The sequence below is a fragment of the Leuresthes tenuis genome, unplaced genomic scaffold (assembly GCF_036924035.1).
Source record: "Leuresthes tenuis unplaced genomic scaffold, fLeuTen1.0.hap1 SCAF_12, whole genome shotgun sequence".
Taxonomy (NCBI): Eukaryota; Metazoa; Chordata; class Actinopteri; order Atheriniformes; family Atherinopsidae; genus Leuresthes; species Leuresthes tenuis.
In genome coordinates this window covers 14,697,189-14,723,272 of record NW_027325366.1, presented here as the reverse complement: position 1 = coordinate 14,723,272, position 26,084 = coordinate 14,697,189, and the positions used below count along the sequence as shown (strand labels likewise).

Below are 26,084 nucleotides of genomic sequence, written 5' to 3'. Positions count from 1 at the left end.
GATAAATGTATTTATTTTAAAGCCAAAACTACCTAAATGTGTATGGTATCGGCTTTTTAATTTAATTTTATTTTTTTTATGATTTTTTATGACTGTTGTTTGAACAAATTAAGATATTCTTAAGTGTTTAACTCGGGCTTTAGGAAGCAACGATGGGGCTTATTTAACTTCTCCATCTAAATGATGACTAAAGGAAATAAATGGGAGACCAAATTCTAGTGAAATAAACTGTTGGCTGCAGCTGGTCTTTTGTAATGAAATGAAACCATCTTCGGTAAGATGTTCTGTGTTCTTAGCACAACGAACAGAAATGGTTAATTCTCTTCAGGACCAGGATGACAGGCCTGCGGGTGGAGGAGCCTTCGTATATGATATTCTGATTCAAATTTCTTTGAAGTTTTGCAAACAAAACACATTGTGTGCCAGCACAACAAATTTGCCGTTGCCTGGCTGCTAAGGCTTGTCAGAGGCATTGATTCTTTATTTGAAGGAGCTTCAAGATTAGGAGTTCTGCTGAACGTATCAACAGCGTTGATCTATTTCATGATTATATCCGAGCTAGGAAAGTATCCTTTTAAAATGTGATCTACAAGCCAAGAACAATGTTGAAAGTCACCAGTGACTCAGTGGTCTTTTTCTTTTTTTTTCTTCCTCTGAGATCTAACAGAAAATGGAAGAATTGACCGAAATTCAGCTGATTTGATTTAATAGGACTTTTTGCTGCAATGCGGCATTATCATAGATTGTAAATAAAAGATGGACAAGGGGATGTCAGCCATTTGCTTATAAAATGCTATTATGAATCCTTGAGTTTGGCCTTTGTCCGTTGCCATTTTGGTCTTTGGTCTGATTTGGCTAGGACAGAAAAGCATTAAGTTTAGTTAAATGAGGCATCTTTATCCCTAAAAAGCATAAAGATGAACTCAATTATGGAATTATTTTCAGAAAATCCCCTGTATACTGATCAAAAGCAGCTAATCTTTCTTTGTAATCCATACGGAGTTGTGTGAAAACTGAACTGAACTGTGGTTGGTTTAAGGCACCCCAGACTTTTTGGTATCATCTTGGCCGTTGGGAAGAAAACTGAATGTCTAAAGCGCTGGTATACACAGTTATAGCGCTATGTTGATGTTACAGTCCTCTAGCCCAATGACCGATGTGGTGAGCTTAATCGCAGCTTTATTACTTTATGAAAGAAGTTGGCATTTTTGGAATGGGAGTCCCTTTGAGCCAATGTTGTTTCGGAGCCAGCACCTAGTGGCCTTTTGTGGGATTGCACGTTAAGACACTTCAAAATCAGCTTCACATCTGACAGAGGACTACACTAATTTTAGTTTACAGTTCATGAATATGGTGGACCAGTGATGGAAGAAGTACTCAGTTGTTGTGAAAGTCTTAAAATCACAATTCAAAACTACCTTGGCATTGGTAAAATTACTTGATTCCAAACCTCACTTAAGTAATGGAAAGTATTACCATCATGATATACTTGAAATGTAAAACGATCATTTCACATCGAAAGAGGCTGTCCCAGTCTGTGGGTCTACATGATGAGATTAATTCGATTATAGCTATAGTTGGGTTATGCTCCTTATTTGAGCAAGGGAAATTGTCCAAGTATATATGGCGGTGAATAAATGGAATCATTGGCACAAAGCATGTCATACCCCGGTATGATAGGTGGTGCTGTAACCATTTCAACTATTGCTAATAGTCACTTCTGGTTGACCTCTTCACCACCAACAACAACAAACTCAGGCATTCGAGAAAGATGGCGAACGAAGAACAAGATGAGGCTACGTCCCTCTACATTTCGTTTGTGATGAGCATGGTTATGGCGCAAACGCGTTGCACAACGGCGCATTCTCAATTGTTGTTTGTTTCTTTCCGACGGAGGCAACAACAACAGTAATATCGTCTCCTTCGACTTCCGGGTCATGACCCGGGAAAAAATCTTGAGCATGCGCAGAACACAAAATCCGATTCACCACGTGCTTCACTGTCTGCAAGCACATTTAGTCTGTCAGTGGGGTTACATGGCACTGTAAAGAATCGGATTAATGGCTAAATTACAATAAAACTGAGTTATTAAGTTTATGTATACACCTTAGTCTGACAAAAAATTGGACCAGATCGGGTTACTTGCAGTCGGTTGATAGTCGCACTACACATGCTTTATCTCGGGGTTTTTATCTGACTGCGAGTAATCCGATCCAGTCCAAATTATAGTCAAACTAAGGTGTATACATGAACTTAATAACTCAGTCTTATTGTAATTTAGCCTTTAATCCGATTCTTAACAGTGCCATGTAACCCCACTAACAGTTTTGTTTTGTTTTCCTTTACCAATTCATTATTTTTGATAATGCATTAACAGGCAAGTAGCATTTTGACCTCCTTTAGCATTTATACTTAGCATTTAGCGAGCTTTGTTGACTGAGGTGGAGTTGTTTATTCATGCCATGTCCTGTCAGGTGAGTTAATTTAGCACGGTGGGTTATTAAAGTGCCGTCTGTTTTAAAATGTCGTCTGTTGTAAATTAACTGCAGCTCTCAGATAAACTTTGTGGAGGTGAAAGAATAATAACTCCATCTGAATCAAAGTAAATGTTAAATAAACTTCAAATACATAAAGTACAACACCTTTTAATTACAGTAAAGCAATCAATTTGTGTACCGTAACTTGGTTGTGATGCAGTGCCGATTGTTTTACTGAAGTAGATGATGTGAGTTCTTCCTCCGCAACACTTCATTTTTTTTCTAGATGTGTCTTTCCGTTCTTTTGTTTTATGGCCCCCTATCTGTGTCATGGAGTGTCCCTTCCCCATTTGTGCCGTTTTTTAGCACCTTTCATAATGGTTGCTGCGGTTCAAACTGTTTTACAGGAAGCAGTTAATCCGGCAGTTAGAGACAAATGTACGTAACAAGGAAACCCAATACCTTTGTTTTTCTTTGAAAAAAAAAAGGAAATAATGTTTATTTATATTATGCTAATTATACAAAAGATAATGAAAAATTAAATGTTTCTTGTGTTGAACAGTTATTGAAACATATTTTAAAATGTGAAAACAGTAAATTAAGTTCAACCGCTGTCAAAAAAGCGTTTCTTTTTTTTTTTTTGGATCGCAAATATTAACTTTTTATTTGTCTTTCTGATCATTTTGATACAGGAGGAACTAGGAGATCATTTCCTTCTAATAACAAGTAGAAGTCTTGAATTGATTATCTGACTTGGGTTAATGCAGAAGCAAAAATAACTTATTTCAAGTGTTGGAAATTTCTATTCACACTGTGTCTTAAAGGAGGTTCTTAGATTACTGTTTAAGTAGCACTTTATTACTCTAAATACTAAATATTATTTTTCTTACTTTTTATAACTCGTTCTGAGTTTGTAAAATCTGAATTATCAAAGTGGTTCAACCTTTTAGAAAAATACACAAGAGGAAGAACCACACAGGGGATTGTTTTTAGACAAATTAGTTTCATAAAATTCCAACATTTTTAAGCAAGTCAGGAGCACACAGAAACAGGCTCTGATTGTGTTGATAGTGATGTATGTTTACATTGATTTGAACCAGTCTCTTAATCTCCTCTTTTCCTGTTTGATCTGTTAATTGTTTTTGTCTTTTAAATGTCATGAAATGTTAAATATTTCCCCTGACTTCTCTACATGACAAAGTATCACCCGGTGACAGTTTGGCATTTTTGCCAGAGAAATTGTTCAGAAGATGAATTGACTGTCAGGACAGATACGTTTTTCACTGGTCGATTAATGGACCTTTTTTTCAGAGTGTTTGGTTTTTGGTCTGGTGACTTTCAAAGACAAGGACTTGAATTTCTTGTCTTTTTCTGTCTGGGAACGCTTTAGGGAATGAAACCCAAATGAAGCAGAGGAGGAAATCTAATGTAGTAATTATGGGGATATTTTTGATGCGGACGTTAAAATCTCACAAAGCAAGACCTCGCTTTGAAAGGGGCAACTTTATTTGTGCAGTTAGGCGAGTTGAAAGGGAACCAGAGTATGTCTAGCATTAAGTCTTAGATGATTATGGATTATCTTACATCTGACTTCAACATGGATATGATGATATCTGAAAAGGCAGATGAATAAAGTCTGAAAAACCAGTTCATACAGAACTCATTTGAGTTTAAGTTTAAAAAGAGTCATCTGTGATCAGAAAGACAGAAGCTGTAATGAATGTGAAAATAACTCGGATTACAAAAAGAACACAGTATGTGATAAAAGTATTTTGCTAATTCTCCATCTATGTTTAAATTGCTTCTGTTGTTGCAGTTTGAGAACATTACCCTGTAAACTTTATTATTTTTTTTAGATTTGTGTTGAGACCTAACCCTTTAAGTGACTTAAATCAGATATCACTCTGTCTGCCTGCCCTGACTGTGCATTTATGATGTTTTCACTTCATACCGTTTCATGTGGTTGACAGTGGAATGACGTCATATAAAACAAACTTCTCTGTAAGAGGTTTTTGTAAGGATTCCTCTGAAATATCATAGAGTGGAGCTATAAATATACCGGACTGCTATTTTATCTAATCTTATTTTATCTGATATATCTATCTGTCTGTCTGTATGTCTGTATGTATATCTGTCTATATGTGTATCAATATTTCTGAAATGGGAACATACTTGAGGATTTATGTTTTGGAAAGCAATTTATGACACTGGTCAGAAAACCCAAAAACCCGCAAACATTTGGCTCTTGAGAGGAATATGAAAGTTTTTAATTGGCAGCCAGATCCAGGTCAAGTGGGTTTCAAATGGCTTGGCTGAGTATCAGTGGGAGCAAAACACCTGGATGGACAATTTTATTGAGAAAGCTGTGGTCGCTGTCAGGGCAACAAAAATTGGAACAGCTCACATTTTCCATACAGAAACAAACACTAAGCAACTGTAATGACTCTCGTGGAGGCTCTGAAACCAACGGCAACAACTCGCAGACAAAAAGAGAAGAGTCTGATCAACTTTTTTGTGCGCGTGTGTCTGTGATGTTCAACCTTTTGTGTGTTGTTTACGTCCCCTTTCCAGTCAAAAGAAGTAAACTAGATCCACTATCTCTAGAGTCGTGATATCAGGAATACACCGTGCAGGATACAGCTTGATGTCATTAACTTCATGTTGTCGTAGTGACTCAGCTGTTCTCTGGGAGGTAGAGGTATACTGGACCGGTAGCTTTTTACCCACAGAGCACTGATAATAAACCAGCTCCTACACGCAATGGGTATGGCTTTAATCTGCTTGCTTTAGTGGGTGTACCCTTATTTAAAAATAAACAAAAACTATTTAAACAAAACAAAGTCATAAAAGTACCGATATTACATTGTTAAAATGCTCTTATTATAAGTAGAGTCTTGCATTAAGTAAAGGCATTATCAGAAAAGTATGCTGGAATTATAAAAAGTAAAAGTCTTCACACCTGTGTTCAGACAGTATACTTATACTAAAAAGTATCATTTTCATTATCATTAAAGTTTCTTGAACTCGAAGAATTCCTGTAAAGCACAGGTACATGATATTAAATGTGTAAATGTGTATACAAACCTAATTTCTAGAAATATATATTTTTTAGAAGTTTTCTAAAATTCAGCACAATCTTAAATTGTAATTTGTAAAGTTTAAACCTTCATTTTACATACATAGGTACAACAAAGCAATTTATTTTCGGCATTCTAATAGACCGGCATCATTATATTTAAAAGATTTGATGCTGTAACACACTCAAAGAAGTTGAAATAGAGAAATGTTTCTTGTTTTGTCACATGAAACTTTCTTTTAATGACACTTTTTAATGGTTTGGGGACGTACGATACTAATTGTTAGAGGAAGCTGTAGCTGTTGTTGCCGAATTTTTATTGTTGAAGATTTCAGCACCTCAACAGGTGCTTGGTACGTCTGATTGTCGTTTTCACGATGCACCATACATCAATAGCAGGCATACGTGTCTGTGAAGTAGCACCGAATGAGGTTTTGTCCTGCTGAAATAACCACGAATCCTCCCAGATAAAGATGTCATCTTGATGGTAGCATATGTCTGCATCAATAGTATCTTCACAAATATGATGTCATCCATACCAAGGGCACAGATTCACCGCAATACCATCAGTCGCTAGCTTTTACACCTTTCTCTGACAACAGCCTGGTTGGTCTTCGACACTTTAGAATCTGATGTCCATTTTTCCCAAAAGCAGCTGAAATGTGAACTCCTCTGACCACAGAACACCGTCTCCACCGTCTTTCTGTCCATCTGCGATGAACACCTGCCCACAGTTTTTGGCAGCGTTTCTGTACACAGTTGATACATGGTGTCCTGCTTGTGTGATGCATTTTCAGGTTACGTTTCTGGGTGCTGTGGCGAGTGAAAATGCTTTTTCAAGTTGCACATGTAGCTATTCTGATCACAGTGGCATGTGCATCCAGTAGTAGTTTCCAGCGCCAGATATTTGATAGATAGATGTTTTTTCCAATTTTGCTTTGAGATATGTATTTTTTTCAAACTGATTGGTGATGCTCTGACAGAAAGTTGCATAAAGTGGTGGGCAAAGACCTTTTGATGAGTTTATTGCATCAAATTTCAAAATTGTTTACATTTTATAAATAATGCAAAGATTACAAGTGAGAGCACTGAAAATCATTTAATTTCTACTTGTGTTAAATGTAAAAGAAAAAGATTAAAATAATTGGTACTTTACTTATTTGAATTTTTTGTAACATTTGAAATAAAGGTTGAAATGTTCACGGATAGTTATTTTCCCCCTCTAGTTTTAGCTCATGTTTCATGACTGAACCAAAGTAGAACACCTCTCGGATAATTTAGGCATCATTTAGCTGTATTTTGGTGATCATGGATAGAATAGAAGTCAAGTCTTTAAGGGTTGTCCTGCAGTTTTCTCTATCACTGAAACTGGACTCGACTCTGTTGATGGTGTTACATTCGTGCTGTCCTGAACTCTGAGTCTGGCTTCTGTCAGAGTCGACAGGTTAACTTAACAGTTAGACTGAATACTCATGCAGTCAGTGGGGTCATCCTTTTTTTGTCAGTGACATCCAGTTTACAGTGAAGTAAAACACAGAACAGCCAGAAAATCTTCACTCTTTCAAATGGTTTATTACACATGTATGTAACATAAATTTACAGTTGCTTACATATGATAATACTCAGAACATTCAGGGATTATAAATATCAATTACTTCCCAAGGCTAAATTTACATTTATTACCTTTTCATCACACCTAACTTCTCCAAATAATACATTCTTCTACAATATTTAGTGGTCTGCATCATATTTAATCATTTTGCTTTATTATTTTAGCTGCTGTAGTTCTTCTTTGAGCTGTTTAGTCACTTTTTCTGTTTCTTATTTCATAGCTGCTCGATCAAGTTTTTTGTTATGGAATTTGTTTCCAAAGTAAATTGCTATTAGCTGAATATTTTTTAACACAGTAGTGCTTAAAACCACTGGAAGCCCCGTAAATTCTCTGTAAATCTGCACAAGTATGACCTAAACATAGATAAAAAAACAAATGAGGCTAATATATTGTGCTTGATTAATTAGTGATTGAGTAAATCGTCCAGTACATTTAGGGTGAAATTGGAGTCGGTGTTTTTTTTTTAATTCGAGGTGAAGACAATCATGTGTGAGTTGGCACTTTAAGATCAAAAGATAATTTCAGAAAGCTGTTGGGAAAAATTCTTTGCGTTATAGTTTTAGAAAGGTAAAAACTGCATTCTAGTATTCGACTATCTGTGAAACAATCTATTTCAGTCTAATCAAAGACAGAGTACAGGTATAACAGGCACAAGTGTGCAAAAGATGTGCAGGTTAGTTAGGTGTGGTGTTGTTTTAGAGGTGTTGGGTGAGGAGGTTTTCTCCGTAGGGATGAGTCTTCAAGAGATTATTGGAGGTAGAGAGGACAGCCCTGCTCCGATAGCATTTGGTAGTTTGCTCCACCTGTGTGAAACCACAAATGAGAACTCATACATAGGGTTGGCAAAATCAGATGACCTTACTGAAATTAACACAGTGGTAAAGAAGAGGCATACACAAGAAGCTTTGTGAGCAGATTGCTGGGTCTGTGGAGGTGGTGTATATTGCAAAGAGAAAGTGTCTGGTACCAGGACTTGGGGTACTCCAGTGGAGAGGTGATGGGGTGCACATATTTGTCCTTGCCATTAACACCCTGAAAGAACATCCAGTTGGGTACGGTTCAAACCAAGAGCGTGCCATGCCTGAGATCCAGTTTCTGAGAATACAGGTGGTGGAATGGAAAAACTGCTGAAGCATATATTACATGTGTGAATACTGGTACAGCAGTAGGAGAAATGTCCTGAAGGAATTTGGTGGGAATTAAGTGGAAATATAGTAGGACTGTCACGAGTTTTGATACATTGCTCTCTATGAGAGATGCATGATGGAAATGACGCACCACTGACAAGGGTAACCACACAGGATATGTAGTAGGACTTCTGCTTATTTAAATTTTTTTGTAGATCGTCCACTCATAAAGAGAGGGCTGGCCTTGAAGGATGATGTGCCTTTAAACAAAGAAAAATGGCTATCACTTGGTATATCAGAGAATTGACTTCTATGTGAAATTGTAATTGTAGTTTAACTGTATGAAAATTGCTTGTGAGAATAGGAATTTTTGGGATTTAGTTTTGAATGTAAACACTTATAATGGATTTCAGATTAGCAGGTGGTTTACTGTCCTTTAAAAGATCTGAAGTTGCTCTATACAGACAGGCTCTAATTCTTTCAAGTCGATGTGCAAGATTGATAAACACTTCCTGAAAGTGTTTAGTTGTGGTAATTGCTGCACAAACAACCCACACCAGCATGCTCACATACATATATATATATATATATATATATATATATATATATATATATATATATATATATATATATATACACCTTTGCCACTCACAGATATACGCTGTTAGATTATTGTCCTTAACTAATCAATTCAGTCCAATTCAGTTTTATTTAAATAGCACCAAATTACAACAAATGTCATCTCAAGGCACTTAAATGATATAGTCCAATTCAAGCCAATTGGAGATCAATTCATTATAATCATAATCCAATTAATTATATTCAAAATAATCAAATTTATTCATATAGAGCCAATTCCAAAACAATATCCTAGCTAAGGAAACCAACAGATTGCACCGGAACTTCTCTTCAGTCCAATCTCCCGTCCTGAGCACGTGCAACAATCTTCTTTTATCAGGTTCTTTACACTTGTGTGAAAAACTATAAAGCATCACTGCAGGAAAAATGTGAATCGGCTGCATCTTTGCCAGTTGGTAATCATAAGAGCTTGAATAAGGGCAACTGGACCTCTTTTTAGATCTTGAAGACGTTTCATCTCTGGTGGTTATTCAAGTTCTTATGATTACCATGACCTGGATATAAACCAGTCAGCCATAACATAAAAAACAGTGACAGATAAAGTGAGCAACACTTCTCATCTTGATCCCATGCAATATTCTGATGGGAAAACCGGCATTCTGGGACATGGGTTTCATTTTGACATCTGCCTAAACATTTCTGCAGGCCAATCACCCCCATAGGCATAAAGTATGGCAGCACTGCTACCCTAACAAGCAACTCTCTGCAGAGGGACAGCCCTGAGCCTCGGAAAAACAGCTTAGTAAGGACTAAAAAGCATGTAAAATAGCCTGAGGTGTTCCCCTGACCTCTAAACTCTCCAGATACCAATCTGATGGGATCTGATGGCATCTGTGGGAAGCAAGCCCAATACAGGAAGACCATCCACACAACCCACAGGGCCCAAAGGATTCTTTGTTAAGGTCCTGTTTCAAGAGACTCAAGGACACCTTCCGATGTTCTTTGACCATGCCTTAACTGGTTAGAGCCCTTTTGGTAGCATAATGTTATGGCTGATCGGTAAATATGGACATAGTGACTGCATTGTTAATTTGATTTAGGTTTTATGCTGCTATTTAATGCTCATCACAGCTTGTCAGTCTGACGTAAGTCCTACTTTGGTGGAGGTTTTGTAACTCAGCTGCTGACTGAACTCAGTGGGAACAGGTTAATTCTTCATAACATTGACACATTTTTGTTTAAGCTTATTTGAATGTATTTGGCCCTTCTGCTTCAATACTCAGCCCTTCTGTTGATGACTTGTACTTTTTGCTTATTGCTAATGATAAGCTTACTTTGTGATAAAGTTGCTACTGCGGTCAACTGCCTCTTGGCATGCTGTTGGTGTGCATGTTGTTGTTTTTCCAGTTTTGTTTTGCATTTTCAAGAGAAAGATCTAAAAATACATCTGTCTTTCCCTTCTCCCGTCTATCTTGCTCTCTTGGACAGGAAGTTGTTCTGTTCTTCTCTCTAAACACTTGTTTCCTGTTTCACACGTTCTCGTTTAGATTTGGCTGCACGCTCCTCTGGGCTTCTCTCTGTTCCTCTCCGTCCTCCTCCTTCACTCACTGACATTTAGGTTTTCTCTTTGTGTTTTATAGCAGGAGCTCGCGTCCTATGTCCAGTCAGGTGAATGCACAGAATCACATGTTCGCCTTTGCACACTGTTAATTTTCCCTTTCATGTGCGGTGAAAAGCTTTGCTGCAGACCCTGGCTGCTATGCATTAGAGTGGAATCAAACAAAAGATAAAGAAAACACTAACCATATGTTTTTTCCATGTGATAACAATCTATTAAATGAAATACAGATGTCAACTCTGTAAAGTATTCGATTTTTACAAAGTCCTTGTTACTGAACTAAACCAGGTTTAAGTTACAGAATGAATAAGCACTTATTGTGCAGACCCCTGTTTTCATTCAAGGCATTTACATCCAACATGGACTATTGTTAGCTATTTCCCTTACTATTTCTTTATTGGTTATCCAGGAGAAAGGTCTGGAGGTAATTCAAAGTGTGTGACTGTATTTGAAAGCTGGATGAATCAGCCCATCCTTATGCTGCAAAAACAGCAGATGTGTTAGAAAGAAACCCACCAGAAGTTGGGTCACAATCTGCTGGCACTTAGAAAGAATTTATAGGTGATTTGGTATTTGGTATCTTTTATGTCCAGTGTGGTTTAAATCAGTCAGCCATGATAGCTCAATAAAGCCACCATTTGTGTGTTTAAGTAACTTGATCATTGACAGTAAAGGTTGTCTCTCAACCTTAAATCTCATCACAAGACATTTCTGTCTCATCCCTCCAGGATTTCGCATTTAACAAATGTTTAAACCTTAAGCTGGATGATATTTCTGCAGATTTAGTCAGCAACAGCTCAAATATTGTGTGAATAATATGAGAAACCTTGGTCTAAATCAATCAAAAAGATCAGGTATGATTTTGAAATGGAACACTACTGTTGGCACTCAATCTCACACGTCTTGCATTGAATTGCACTGTGCCAGAGTGATTCCTTTACTGTGTGTGTTTCAGTCATTTCCCTCAGCTTTGAATGTTTCCCCTAAAGCCTAATTATGCTTCACAATGTCTTTTTTAGTGCTTACTGTGTTTTCATCATTGCTTCCATTTGTCTCTTTGGTCTGACTTTGTAAACAAACTACAGATGGAAGACAGCTTTTCTGACTCACTCTGCCTTGTGTGCAGAAATGTTTCAGGCCTTGACATTAAGCTGCCCTTCGGGCAAGTAACGGATATGTTTTACTTGCTCAGCAGCCAAATGTACTTGTCTGAAACGAGGAAAAAAAAGAAAAGAAAAAAAATCAACAATGATTTGGCCAATTATTGGTCATTTATGTACAAAACATACCTTAGTTATGAGGATTTGTGCAAGTACCAATCTGCTGCATTTAAGATCATAAACAAACTTAGTGATATTTTTCTGTTCATTTCTAGTTTCAACAATCCTTTTTTTTGTTGTTGTTTTTTTTTTGTTAAAACAGAAATATGGTCATTAGATTCTATCTGCACAGCATCCACACAGTTAAAGATAGAGAGGATTTTTCCACCTGACTTGAACTTCAGAGATAGGTCTGTTAGATGCTCTCCTTGATAGAAAGCAAGCTGGTAATATTGGCTGTCTTTGTCCTGACTGTAGTGAACCCAGGGACCAACTATGCATGAATTTTTTTCCCACTGTTTCACTTTATTGTCTTGTAGTCCTGCTCTCCACAAACTTGGTCAAACTTACATGGTTAGAAGGACATTTTAAACGTAAATTCAGGTGGCCCCTTGTGCTGCATGAGATTTTAAATCCCACAGAATGAGAACAACGGACTCTGATTGGTCCACAAGTTGAGAACGCAGTGTGTGAATGGTAAACGGTTTCGGCGTAAATCATCATGCATGGCTAACAACAATCCCACAGTTTAAAATAAGGTCAAATAAATGAATGCATCGTATTTGTTTCAACTTGCCCAGTTGGACAACTGCATGAAACTCTGTGATATTTAGTTGCTCCGGCAAACTTTAAAATGGAGCCTTGTGTTTATTAAGTTCCTGTTTCTGTTAAATAAAAAGTAGTGTTTGTCTTTTGCAGGTGTATTACCTGTTGCAGATGTTGCTGTAGAGTAGTCGGTCCTCGGGCTGACTGACCACCTACACTAGCAGACATGGAAAGTGGAGTTCTGGGAATGGAAAGTGGCACTGCTCCAGGTGGGCTGTCTTACTTTTACATAGTTAAACTACTGCTATCGACCAATAACAAATGGAAAAACACATTTATTATGTGGTGGAATTTCTGTGAAAATGCAACCGTTTAGATACATTGGAATTTGATTTAATATTACATGAATGCTGAGCCTTCAGTCATGTTTTTTAACCTGGCTTATAACAAGACCAACTACATGACAGTTATCTGGGCTAGGACTTGGCGTTCATCTCATCTCAACTCTGAAGCTGCACGTGTTTGACCTCACACATTTTAGTTTCAGTTTGTTATGTTGATTAACTGCTAAACCTGACTCATAGATGTCTTCCTGACAAACATTTTGCTTGATTGATCCTTTGATCTTACAGTGAAGCCAGTCAGCATGGCCCAAGTGCGGCGTCAGGCCTGGGCCAAGAGCAAAGACTCCAGTGGACAAGGATCAAAATCAGAACACTGTGACCCCCAGCAGAGCCAGAGTAACGGGGACAACCAGAAAGTCTCAGAAGAACCAGGTGTGAATCAGCTAAAGTGTCAACAAAACTTAGTTGTATTTAAGAATAATTTAGAAATCTTGAATTTTAACTGTATTTTTTAATGAAGCAAAGTAATTTGGAGTAATCCTGCCTTGGCAGAGAAGTCATTGTCCAGTGCAAAAGTACTGAGTAGGGCTCATTATCTGATGATTTTATCTCAGTTATGTCAGTTCTGTGGTATATAATGGCTCAAACGGACCCTCCATTTCAGATTTTTTGTCCTCCAGAGAAAAAGCTCAGTTTCAACAGTTAAATCTCCCACTCAGACCATATTTAGATATTAGTTTTGATATAACATCAATTGTCTTTCTGAGAAGAACCAAAAAAAGTCAAATAAATAATTTTTTACAAACACTAATTGATATTAGAACTACTGACAGATACAGCGAGTAACACAGCTCTTCTTGTTACAATGCGATGTTCTGTTGGTAAAACCTTCATGCTGGCAACACAAGGATGTTAACCTATTTGGGGAGGGCCCACAGGACACGACAAAGAGTCTGAGATGTTCATGTGGCCTCCAAACTCCCTAGATACCGATCCGGTGGGATCTGATGGGATCTGTGGGAAGCAAGCCCAATCCACAGAAACCCTACCCCACAACCCAGAGGGCCCAAAGAAAATATTGCTAACGTTTGTCCACAACCTGATTAGTTGGAGCACTTTTGGTGGTATGAGGAGGACCAATTCAATAATAGACAAATGGTTGATGTGTTATGGCTTATTGGGGGATGGTTTAACTCAACAAATCGTTGTGACCTCAGCAGAAGATGAAGATTTATTCACTAAATATATACAGTGAATTCTGTGTCAACACTCACCTTGTTTTCATCCTCACTAGTCATGTGGCTTTAGGATTGAAAGGTTTGATTGGTTGCTCTGCACGTCCACCACATGAATATACATGGTTCCTGCATAATGAATACTCAATATTGATTATTCATTTTGGTGGTCTCTGTGTAAGCTGCCTTGTTGTTGACATTTGTGAGAGATGTTTTCACAGCTATTATTGCACTTTGGTTTGAGCAGTCTTCTCCTTGACTGGACAAGATATAACCACTGTAGTGTTCCAAAATTATAATTCAATCAGCAACATGCCCACCAATGTCTTCAAATATTAGCCTGATGTATGTAGCTTTTAGCTTAAGCTGCTCTTAAGTCCTTCTCACACTGTGGTTGCACTAAATATTTTTTTTTTCCACTATGGTAATTCATACAGACCAAATAAAGGTGCTTTATTGCTGTATTGGTGTGTGCTTACAATATCTTGGCCAGTCTTTATTCTGCATCGTTATCATTTGAATTATTCTAAATTCAGTACAGTTCAATGGATTAAGACTTTATTATTCCCCTAAAAGAAATCATATTGCTCTAGTGTAAACATTTATCATAGATATATTTCTATTATGGGCAGATGATTAAATGAAATGGGGAAAAGTATAAATTAGTTTTCCAACTTTTGGAAAAAATTTACATATTGGAGGATTTCATGAGCCAACGTTTTCAACGCATCTTGACTGTTTTTGCATATGCGGACAAATCATGTTCAAATATGATTAGTTCATGTTTCCTGGACTACAAAGGAGCTAAAAAAGGAAAATAGAAATCTTTCAGAAACACAATCTTATCTCTTGACATTAGATTCTGCATAAGGGGAATGAGGTCACTCCCAAAGAAACATATTTGAATAATATTTCCTGTTTTATATAATAATTGTATTTATTTTTCTCCACTTGAGTGGAAGATGATGACATAGCATAGAATTGTGAAATGAATCACAAATTGCACCATAAGTGGTCTGAACAGGAGCTGGCAGAGGATAATTTATTCTTAATTGGTGGCATTACAGCTTGTGGGTATAGTGACTGATCTGCTGACAAGTCTGGCACTGCTGTAATACTTTTATAGTATGTTGTAATCACTGCACATCTGCTGGACTATTGCTTTAACATGATCCTGTGTGTCTTTTCGTCAGGGCAAGTTCCTAACAAGATTGCCAGCTGGCTGGTTGAATGCAGGTAAGGTATCCATTCTCCATCTGATTAAATTACTATAGCCATGTACTATAGCCTGTTTGTTTAGTTTTTTATGTCCTGGTTTAGGCTGTTTTCTAAATGTCACTTGTGCTGAAGCAGCACAGACTTTTCAGGTGAATCCACAATGGTTTATTTAAAATTAAGCTAAATGTCATAATTTGCTGGCAGCAAAAGTCAGCTTTTTGCTAATTGACTCTTTGAAATTACTTGAATTATTCAAACATTGATGGATGATTTGACAATGATCAGCATGAATTTACAGCAAAATACTGAAAAATAGAGAAAAGAAAATACTATAATAATATGGTCCTTTAAATCCTGATGGTTAAGTAACAGACTGGATAACTGGTTATATTGCTCATTAGTTCATGGATTCTTTTCTGGTGTTTTGAGGTGTATGTGTTTAGGTTTTTTCGGCAGCTGGCGCTGGAGCAATACACAGCTAACACCTAGACATACAACACAGAAAACCAGAGAGAACGCACACACATAGGGAGCAGACCTACGCCCAGAGATGGGGCACATAAAGCTGTTTAAGTGATGTAAAAGGCAGAGAGGGAAAGGAAGAAGCTGACACAAGACGGAAAGAAAGTCAGAAAAAGAGGGGCGAGTAAACAGAGGAGTTCCTCCTTCTGAGTCAACACTGTTATCACACACTCGCAGTTTTAACCACTGTCACTCACAGCCCTCTAACACACTCTGATACGCATGTCACAACATCATCGCAGCAACATTCCCAGCAGAATCTGAATCACAGGTTGTTACAGCAACGGCTGCAGGGCAGGAACCTTAGGCCAACATGGCTGCCTGTGGAAAGTGGGAGGACTAGCAAACATTGTAGCTGCAAATTGTTACACAAGTTACACAACCATCTGTGTGTCTGTGTTAAATAGTGGCACGAAGTTTGACCTATTGATAAGAGCTATAGATTGTGAATGTTCAGTTTTTCCAGCAACTGGCAACAGAAAGCAGCTCAGACTGGCTACTTCACTACCACTGGCAGCAAAGCTCCTCTGCCAGCTAGCTAGCCTTGGACAGCTAGTAGGGTCAGAAGTAGACCTGGGATAGGTTTCAAATGTACATTTTTTTCGTCTAACAGGCAGTTAGTTTGGGCAGCTCAGATTAATCTAGCATGTATTAGTCGAGACTGTTTTCACAAAGTTTGACATGCAGTTAGTCTTAACCTAGCATTATTTAACTATGCTCTGACAGGCAGTCTGTTTTACTTATCCTTCAGTGTGTGAGGTTTAAAACTGGATTACTTAGACTGAGCCTGAAAGCCAGTTGACATTGATTACTTAGTCACTGCTTTACAGGCAGTGAGCACTGGTTTAATTAGACTTGATTTTCCTAACAGATAACACTGCTACCAATTACCCTAAACCTGACAGTTCGTTAAGCTTTCCCGAACAGATAGCCTAATACTGCTAGCAACTGCAGCCATTAGCCAGAATGACAGCCACTAGCCTTTGTATAACAAATAATACTGCAATCAACTTCCACCATTAACCTTAACCTGACAGCTGGTTAGCATTAACAGCTAATACAGTCACTGTTAGCCTTACCCTGACAGCTGGTTAGCCAGGTACAGTTCATTTAAGCCAATCTAGGATGTAACCTGTTATTCTCAGTCCTATTCTTATTTTTTATTTTTATTTTTTGACAAGCTAGACAAGCTTCTTATTTTTTTTGCACTAAGATTGTATAGCCTCGATCTAACTGTTGTGATATTGTCACAGGTTCAGCACTTGACATGAGATCATGAGAATTTCACAAACAGGATTTAGTGGGACTGGGTGTTTCTTATTCAGAACTAGTTGGTTAAAAGACTTAGCTTATCAGGAATTAGTCAGACCAGGTTAATTTGTTTTTAGTTAGTCTGATGTATCTTTGTACTAATTAATAAACATCAAGTGCAAAAGGAAAGCTGTCTGATATATTCTGTTTAAGTATACTAAATGGCTACCAAAAGAGCAGTGATAAAGCTTGACAAATTGCAATTGCAAATGGCAATCACAAAAGCTTGATTGCATCTTTATATAGTGCTTAGTGTTGAAATGCTATGTTATGCAGCATTGTTTTTTCCTGTGTCCTTTTCACTAATATTTGAACTGACTTCACTGACAGGATGCTTTTATATCTATATATGTATATATGAATTTAAAGTTCTGTTTATGTTTCAAGTTGATATTTAACTCTCACTCGTTTGTTTGTTTTATGTCTCTTGTCCAGGACTCCCCTTGGAGCCTCTCTAGATGATCAGAGTCCTTCTCCCAGCAGAGGTAATCCACGTTTTCTGTGTTTGTTGATTATTATATTGAGAGGACTCCGAACTGTTTGGATTATGACACTATCTCCATTTTTAGGAGGTAGTCAAAATCAGTCATCATAACTTGTTTTAAAGTGTGACGTTTGCTGAGTTGAGTACTTATGTGTTTCTGAAGAGATTTCACAGCTGCTTTGTATATACTCTTTGTGTTTCTGTGCGTGTGAACAGGAGCAATCAGGAACGGCTGCAGCTTTGAAGATGACCTTTCACTGGGAGCTGAAGGTCAGTTCAGAAAAAAACTCATAGTACAAATAAGATTAGCAATTTCTGGTCATTGTTAACAGTTTCCAGTAATTCTGTAATCTAATTCTGATTGAATTGCCTGAAAGAAGAAAAAACCCTCTTGTTCTTCACCATAGTCAGATGTTAAGATTGATATTGGTTGAGCTGCTTCCTAAACTTTAAAGATTCAGTTGCTGAGAAACCCCTAGCTCAAATCTCTAACTGACAATTCAGTTGTCAAGTTTTTGTATAACTGTTTGTGAACAGAAAAATGTCACGATGATTTTTCGTTCATGGTGTAGTTAAAAATTTTTTTTTAAAAAGGGCTCCAGTTGTTCAGATCAACTTTGTGTGCCATGGGTTCGACATGAGTTTATTTTTCTTGTCAAATTTTGAAGGTGTGACTGTTTTCTTCAATTTTATAATAACTCTTGGTAGTAACAGTAGGGCTTTTGGCACTGGTTCATTCAATTGCTTCTCTAAACCAAACCTAAGTTCATTTGAGCTGGAAGTTATGTTGGTATTATGCTTCATTTCCCAGGTCCACCTGTAAGGTTCAGACTTACATACATGGGCTCAGGGTGTGAAAGCTAACTGTTAAAAAAAAATAGGAATTGTACAATTGATGAGGATATGACGTTAGCCTCGCTCATCTTGTCTGTCATGTTTTTCAAATATGACCAAGTGCTGAAGAAATGCTCTTAACAGTGTTATTTTCCACATATTGGGTTTAATAAAGGCATTCAACATCAAGTGGACAAGTATCCTCCCTGCAGCATCAATTTGAAACGGTACTTTTTTCTCCCCACATGAACTATATTGTTCAAGATGTAAAATGAATAATGAAATATTTGCGACTGTTTATGAGTTTTGCACAAGAACAGCAGCAGTATATTACACTGCACAATAAAGATTGTGAAATCGAGGAAACCAGGCAGAAAACAGTAGTAACAGATACAGCTTTGTTTAGAGCTAGAATGAGAATGCATATGGGTTATAGATGGACCATGATATGATGTAAAGTTAGTTAAAACTCTAAGAATAAGACAACTGGAATAAAATTTTCTAAAGAGCATGCATAGATAAACTGCAGTTTTGGGATATGTGCCACTTTGGAATTAGTTCACATTTAGCCTACATTGATTGTTTGTTTAAAAACAGCTACTGAAAGATAGAAACCAAATACTTAAGCACTGTCACTGTGGTCTGTAGTATTTAGTTTGTCTTAATTTTAAACTATATAAATATTTATTGTTATACACTGAAAACCAAAGGTATTTTTGCTTGACAAGTGTGCTTTGGCCATATTTACATTTGTTATCTAAAATAGTCCCCGTGTCCAAGTACTTTCTGGTGCAACAAAATATTTGTGGAAGAGTGGCATGTGAATGTCATAGTAGCTTGATTTAAAAAAAGTGCTTTGTTTGCAATCAGTATGTTGATACAGTAATGGAACATTCAGCCCTGTGTATGTGAGTCAAGGTCATGTGTGTAAACAATATCAGTAAAATCAATAGAAGTGTTGTGGTGCTGGGCTTCATCTTCATTCCTCAGACTTGTTTCTTCATGAAAGAAAAGTCAACTGCTATATAGGTGTGGGCATGCACTGCATGGATGACTGACCCTCCTCTAAAAGCACACGTGCTTTTATCACTTTGCGTTCTGCTGTGAATACATCAGTAGTAGTGGTGATTGTAAGAAGGCATATATATTACTGAGTTAACAATGGCCTGTAATGATCTGATGAAACTGCTTTGAAACTGCTTGTGGCTGTTTCTATGCATCATCAGAATTCAGCTGGTGAAACCAGGGATTGAATTGATGCTAATTATTTGATGGTTAGAGCATATGTAGATTTGATCTGAAACATTGCTGTTGGATAGATTTCTTTTGTTTTACTTTTCTACAAACAAATTAATCTGCTACAGCTACCCTTTTTTCCCATTATTAATTGGCACATGTGCTCTCTTTCTTGAAACATTCAAACAAGCTCTCATAGTGAGTTTCTTCAGTCTTTGTTATAAAGCTTTCTTGTGCTTCACACCAAATCTGTAAAGTGTTCATTTTATTTTGTTGCACTCTAATGTAGTTTAAAGGCTAAGTTGCAAGCTACGTAAAAGCAACTACTGAATACTACTCAGTAGCATAGTACTTAGTTTGAGGTCTTTAATCTTTGGATTAAAGCATCTGCTAAATCAGTGTAATGTCATAAACACACACCCAGTGAAGTTATGTCCTGTTTCTGTATCGGCGCAGCTTCACATACACACAGACAGCTGATTCCACCCATGTCAAGGGGATACTGCTTGTGGAAAGTGAATCATGGAAGAAATGTGCCAAGTTGAACTAAACTATACAGTACCAAAATATGAAGAAAAGATGCCATTTGACTGTAGCTACATTTTCCCCACAGAAACCTTTAACAGGGACCAGGTTCTTTAAGGGGGTTCTTTCCTCAGCCCTCTACATTTCCATCACAGGAACAGTCCTTGTAGGGAGATAGTACTTTTGAGATTAACCTGAGCTTTCATGGTGGGGCTTGTGTGCTAATTGTTTCTCATTGGATGAGTTCTCTCTTGGTATTCTCAGCTTTAGCTTCCACAATAGCTTTTATATATATTTACCTTAAGTTGAACAGCAGGAATAGTTGTTACTGATATTTAACCAGTTCCAATCAGCTGGGAAGAAACAGACTTAACAGGAGCTGTTTGATTGAGTGAGCTTTGGAATGACAAAGGAGTAGGAGCTGTTATTGTTACAAGAGAACAGTGAATCTCAACAAGAAAGTATTAATCCCAGACTATTTTACAGTGCTTCATTTCTAAAGCAAAAAATAAAAAATACCTCATATTCTGTAGAATCTTTATAACACCCTAAGAAAACTTCTCCTTTTTTCTATTCCGATGCCCGCCCCCCTTTTTTACAGAACCACTTGAGATCTGTGTCAGTGTAGGAATTCTCGATCAGTCTGAACTGTTCGATTCACTTCCATGAAAACAGTAAAATATCAACCAAGTAGCAAGCCACCCCACATTTTCATGAAAAATAACAAACTTGGCCCTATGTCCTTACACAGAAATAAACACTTAACACTTAATATTTTACAAATTTCGCCCCTTGCCCCCCCCTCTGTTGAACAATTTTTTGTGCCCCTTGCGCCCCCCTTCTGTTTAACAATTTTTTTCACACCTTGTGCCCCCTTCTGTTTTACCATTTTTACCCCCCCTACTATTTATTTACACTCGTCGCCACATTGCCGAACTATTTCATACATCGCCTCATCGCGGAATATTTACAAATACAATAATAATTTCAATACAATTTAGAAGACAACCCTCAGGGGTTATTAATTTATCTCATGAATTTTACGTCTTTTATTTATCCAAATTAAACTAGTCTCGGACACTCATTACTCTCCCTATGAGAGACTATGTGTTTATGCTTTGCATGTGACCATTCAGTTAAACAAACAGAGTATCTAGTTTCTTACAGTAATTTTGTCCATTGATTTAGCGATTGAGGACCTCATTAATCAGACAATTTAACTTAGCATGTTCAATGTGCAGAAATTTCACAAATGCTTTTACAAGAAGTTTTCTGCTCACCTTGGGCCTCTTGTACAAACCAAGATTCTCTCCAACGTACAAAAATATCCAGATGTATCAATGTGTGTGCATACATGCATCCAAGCACATTTCGTTTGTACTCGACTCCTCCCTGTCCACGCCCCTACTTAAATATGCTAATCATATTTGAATGAGCCCTGCACCTGCAATTCCTCTCTCTGCACAATCAGAAAATAAAGAAAAAAAGAATGAGTAAGACGGGGAAAAAAGAATGACTTAACGGAAAGCGAGATGGAGTTGCTACTTTCTGAAGGGGAGGCCCGCAAAATGGGCTCTTTTGCATGCTGTCCTTCGATATAAGCAGCAAACGTAAGAGGAGTGGGTGGGAGACCGTGAGTGAGGCCTTTAATGCTATGGGGTCTGAGAAGCGCACACAAGCAGAGGTGAAAAAGAAGTGGTCCGGTATTACAGTGGATGTGAAGCGGAGACTGGCTGCCCACTGCCGAAGTGTGGCCAAAACAGGTGGGGGAGGCTGTTTGAACAGAGAGTCTGCACAGCTATGGGTGACACTGCTCTCTCAGGGGTGTCAGTGGATACTCCACCTAAACGGCTCTGTTGGCTGTGACAGAAGCCTTAAAAGAAGCCAGAGCGACAGCTAAGTCCTCTGTACTTATCCTGCTCGACTTATCGGCTGCATTTGACAGTGTCAACCACAGTATCCTTTTGTCCATACTCTCTAGTATCCTGGCTTGGTCACACTTCTGCAGCGCATCACCTCGCCAAAGGGGTCCCCCAAGGTTCAGTACTGGGACTGCACCTGGTCCAGAACGCGGCGGTGCGTCTGGTCTTCGATCAGCCTAAAAGAGCACACGTCACCCCTCTGTTCATTGAACTCCACTGGCTACCCATAGCCGCTCGCATCAAATTCTACTCACTGATGTTCGCTTACAAAGTGCTTAATGGAACGGCTCCCATCTATTTGAATGCTCTCGCAAAGGCTTATGACACAACTCGGTCCCTCCGTTCATCGCAGGATTGTAGTGCCATCTAGTAGTGCCTACACCACGCTTAAGACAATCCAAACTCTTTTCATGTGTCGTTCTACGATGGTGGAAAGACCTACCGAGCACTACCAGAACAGGGGCGTCCCTGTCTATCTTCAAGAAACTCTTGAAAACCCAGCTCTTCAGAGAGCATCTCCTATCCTAGCACTCACCTTGTACTTCCCTACCCCCTCTATCTCTGCACTTTATCTTTCTGCACTTCCTTCTATGCCTGCACCTTATCTCTACTCTGTCACCTCTGGCAGAGTCGGACTAGTGGGTTCCTTCTATGTAGTTTATTGTTAGCTTTTTATATAGCTTGTTATATCTTCATTTGTAAGTCGCTTTGGATAAAAGCGTCTGCTAAATACATAAACATCTCAGCAGGTATATCAAATTCCCACATGCAGTTGAATAGGCCAACATTGAAGTGCAATCTGAAGCCAGAGCCAGTTTTCCTAATGTAATCGGAGCTATTGACTGCACACAGCGCTATATAAAATAAAAGCGCCATCACATGATGAATTTGTATATCAACTGGAAACATTTTCATTCCATCAATGTACAGATCGCATGTGATGCGCAAATGCTTTGTGGGGGTGGCCTGGTTCAACGCGTGATTCATGCATTTAGTAACAGAATTGTTGGGAACAGACGAAAAGCTTGCACTGTGTGCAATGGGTGGCTTCTTGGTGAGTAATGTAATTCCTGTAATTGTCCTAATATTATTCCCCGTGACGTGCATTGAGCATGTGCGCCCCCAATTTATATCCCGTCTTCACAGCATCATAGTTGGTGGTTAAAGTTAGTAACTTTCTGTTTTTGCTGGTTAAACAACAGCTTAAGATCTTTCTAACAAGCCCCTGATCGTCTCTGTGTGCAAATGTTAACCCTGTGTGTAAAGTGTGAAATGTCTTAATCAGCCTCACCTTTTCCCCGGTGCACTTCTTCACTATAGGTTACTGTATGAACACGTTTGTTGTTTATGTTTATGCATTTAGCAGACGCTTTTATCCAAAGCGACTTACAAATGAAGATATAACAAGCTATATAAAAAAAGGTATATATAAAATTTTTTTTAAAAAACTACATAGAAGGAACCCACTAGTCAGACTCTGTCAGAGGTGACAGAATAGAGATAGAGTGCAGGCATAGAGGAAAGTACAGAAAGATGAGATAAGATAAGCCCAAGAATGAGCTGAAGAAATCTTAAGTTAAACAAAGTATTTATTCGTGGTCACATGTAAAGTTTGGTAGCGCTGGACTCCGAGTGACAGAACTCTCGCAGAAAATCCATCAGCCTGAGCCCCGATATCCGGAAACATTTCATATTTATATTCAGCTTTATCTCACAGAGGTTGTACTTACACATGACTGTGTATAATTGGCCAGCTATTAGTGACATGAGCAGGCCAACCGCCATCTTCATCATGTTCTTTGGATGAGGTAAACAATTTGCGTGGGTGTTGTTTTTAGGCGTGTATCTAATGTACCAGACCTATCTGACCTGATAGAGATGCTTTATCTGACCCAATTATTTAGTCCCGTTATCCCATCTTAAAGTCTTGGACCATTCAAGGATATACATTGCATAGTATGAGCAGAGTGAAAAAGTACAAAGTAGGAACAATGCTTATTTAGAAAAGTACCAAATATTGATACATAATGTCTAAGAACAAAGCCAGTTAGACTTCTTCGTTGGCTGCTTTGCGACCAGCACAGCAGTCCCAGCACTGTTAGGAAGGAGCAACACTCTTCAGACTGCTTAATTTGCCTAATCTATCCTGTTGCCTAGACTATAGTGGAAGTAGAAAAGACCAAGGTTTAAATAAAACCTTTTACTTTTAATGAAGCCTCAAGTCTTTTAGGTTCTAGATCATGTTTGTTGGAATGCACCTTGTTTGTTGGTGACCTTTTAGTTGCAAAAGACTGATGAGATGTCATGTAAGAACAGATTCTAATTGGCCATGATAATTTTAAACATCACCAGGAAAAGATAGGAAAAGATTAAGAGATTCATGAGTGAGCTCAGAGTGAATAAGATGGAAGTGAATCAGTCAGTGCGGTTACGTGCGTGCCATCGGGTCAGATTAATGGATAAATTACAATAAGATTGAGTTATTCAGTTCATGTAGACACTTTAATCTGACAAGAAATGCGATCGAATTAAGACCCCGAGATAACTCGATCCAAATGCCCGCTGAATGTGCCTGGAGACGACAGTGGATAGGATTGAGCGTTCTGCGCATGCTCGAGATTTTTTCCCGCGATCATCACTGGAAGTCGAAGGAGACGATATTACTGTTGTTGTCGCCACTGTCGGAAAGAAATTAACAATGCGATGGAGAATGCGCCGTTGTGCATCGCGTTTGTGCCATAACCAGCTCATCACAAATGTACAAGGACGTAGCTTCATCTTGCTCTTCATTCACCATCTTTCTTGAATGCCTTAGTTTAGTTGTTGGTGGTGGTGAAGACGTCAACCGAAAGTGGCTCTATTAGCAATAGTTGAAATGGGTACAGCGCTACCTATCGTACTGGGATATGACATGCTTTGTGCCAGTGATTCCATTCATTCACTGCCATATATCCAAGGATAATTACCCTTGCTTAGATAAGGAGCATAACCCAACTATAGCTATAATCGAGTTAATCTCATCATGTAGACCCACTGAGTGAATTAGTAGATGGAGTGTAGATTCCATCGTCTTTTGTAACTTTAATCCAGCTGTCTGTCAGAGAAGAAAACACTATGGATAAAAAAAAAATAAAAAATTCTGTGGAAAAGAGAGACACACACAGTCGGGATGGTGGCAGAGTGACATGTCTCAACAGGTTATTTTTAAATGGAAAATAAACTAGCAGTCACACCTCCATCTGGTGATGACTTTTCGTTCTATGACAGTTTGAAAGTTGGCCTCAGTCTATTATAATGTCAGCGGCATAGAATAGAGGTAAATATAACTATCAACCTTCCTAGTTATATGTACAACTACTGGTTCTTGATTTCAGATTGAAGTAGATGAAAGCAGTGTCTATGTTTAGCTGCCAACTGTTGTTTAGGGAATGATAAAACTTGCCCTTGCCCATTTTATCTACCTAAGGTAGGGTTACCCCCTAAAGCTGAGTGAAAGCCTTGTGTGACAGACTTAAATGGAAGTATTGTAACTTATTGTGAAACAAGATGTCATCTCATCATTTAACAGCTTTTTGAATATTTCATTTGTAAATACATTTACAGTTGAGGTAAAAATTATTAGCCCCCTATGAAATTTAAATTTTTTTTTCAAAAATTTCCCAAGTGCTGTAAAACAGATCAATGAATTTTTTAGACAGCTTTTCCAAACATCATAGTTTTATTTTGGATCCTTGCAACTTTGCACACAGAAACTAAATTATTTCACAAAACCAAAAACTACCAGTGTCAAAATTATTAACCCCCTGATGCTCATAGTCAAATGTGTATCCTTTTTGCTGCATAACAGCATGCAGTCATTTGTTGTAGTTTGTAACAATTCTCTGGCACATATCCTGAGGAATCCCATCCCATTCTTCTTTGGCAACTCTTTCAAGCTCCTCCAGATTAGATGGTCTTCGAGAATTTGGATCCTGGTCTTCCGTGCACCCCACAGATTTTCAATGGGATTCAAGTCAGGGCTTTGGGCCGGCCAGTCAATATCGCTCACTTTGGTTTTCTTGAGGTAGCCCTTCACCAGGAGCGATGTATGTTTTGGGTT

The 26,084-nt window shown here is 38.1% G+C and overlaps 1 protein-coding gene across 4 annotated transcripts in view; it reads left to right on the top strand.

The window, feature by feature from the left end:
- The window catches only part of itprid2 (ITPR interacting domain containing 2), a 54,090-nt gene that overhangs the window by 933 nt on the left and 27,073 nt on the right, over window positions 1–26,084 (top strand). Inside the window, exons 2-6 of one of the 4 annotated variants that reach the window (XM_072396567.1) lie at window positions 12,508–12,623; window positions 12,987–13,130; window positions 15,127–15,169; window positions 17,420–17,469; window positions 17,685–17,738. In XM_072396567.1, coding sequence (XP_072252668.1) covers window positions 12,581–12,623; window positions 12,987–13,130; window positions 15,127–15,169; window positions 17,420–17,469; window positions 17,685–17,738 — 334 coding nt within the window. In that variant the 5' untranslated portion in view covers window positions 12,508–12,580. Of the gene's footprint in view, window positions 1–12,491; window positions 12,624–12,986; window positions 13,131–15,126; window positions 15,170–17,419; window positions 17,470–17,684; window positions 17,739–26,084 lie in introns of those variants that run through there. The other 3 variants (XM_072396568.1, XM_072396569.1, XM_072396570.1) reach the window with 3 other exon arrangements.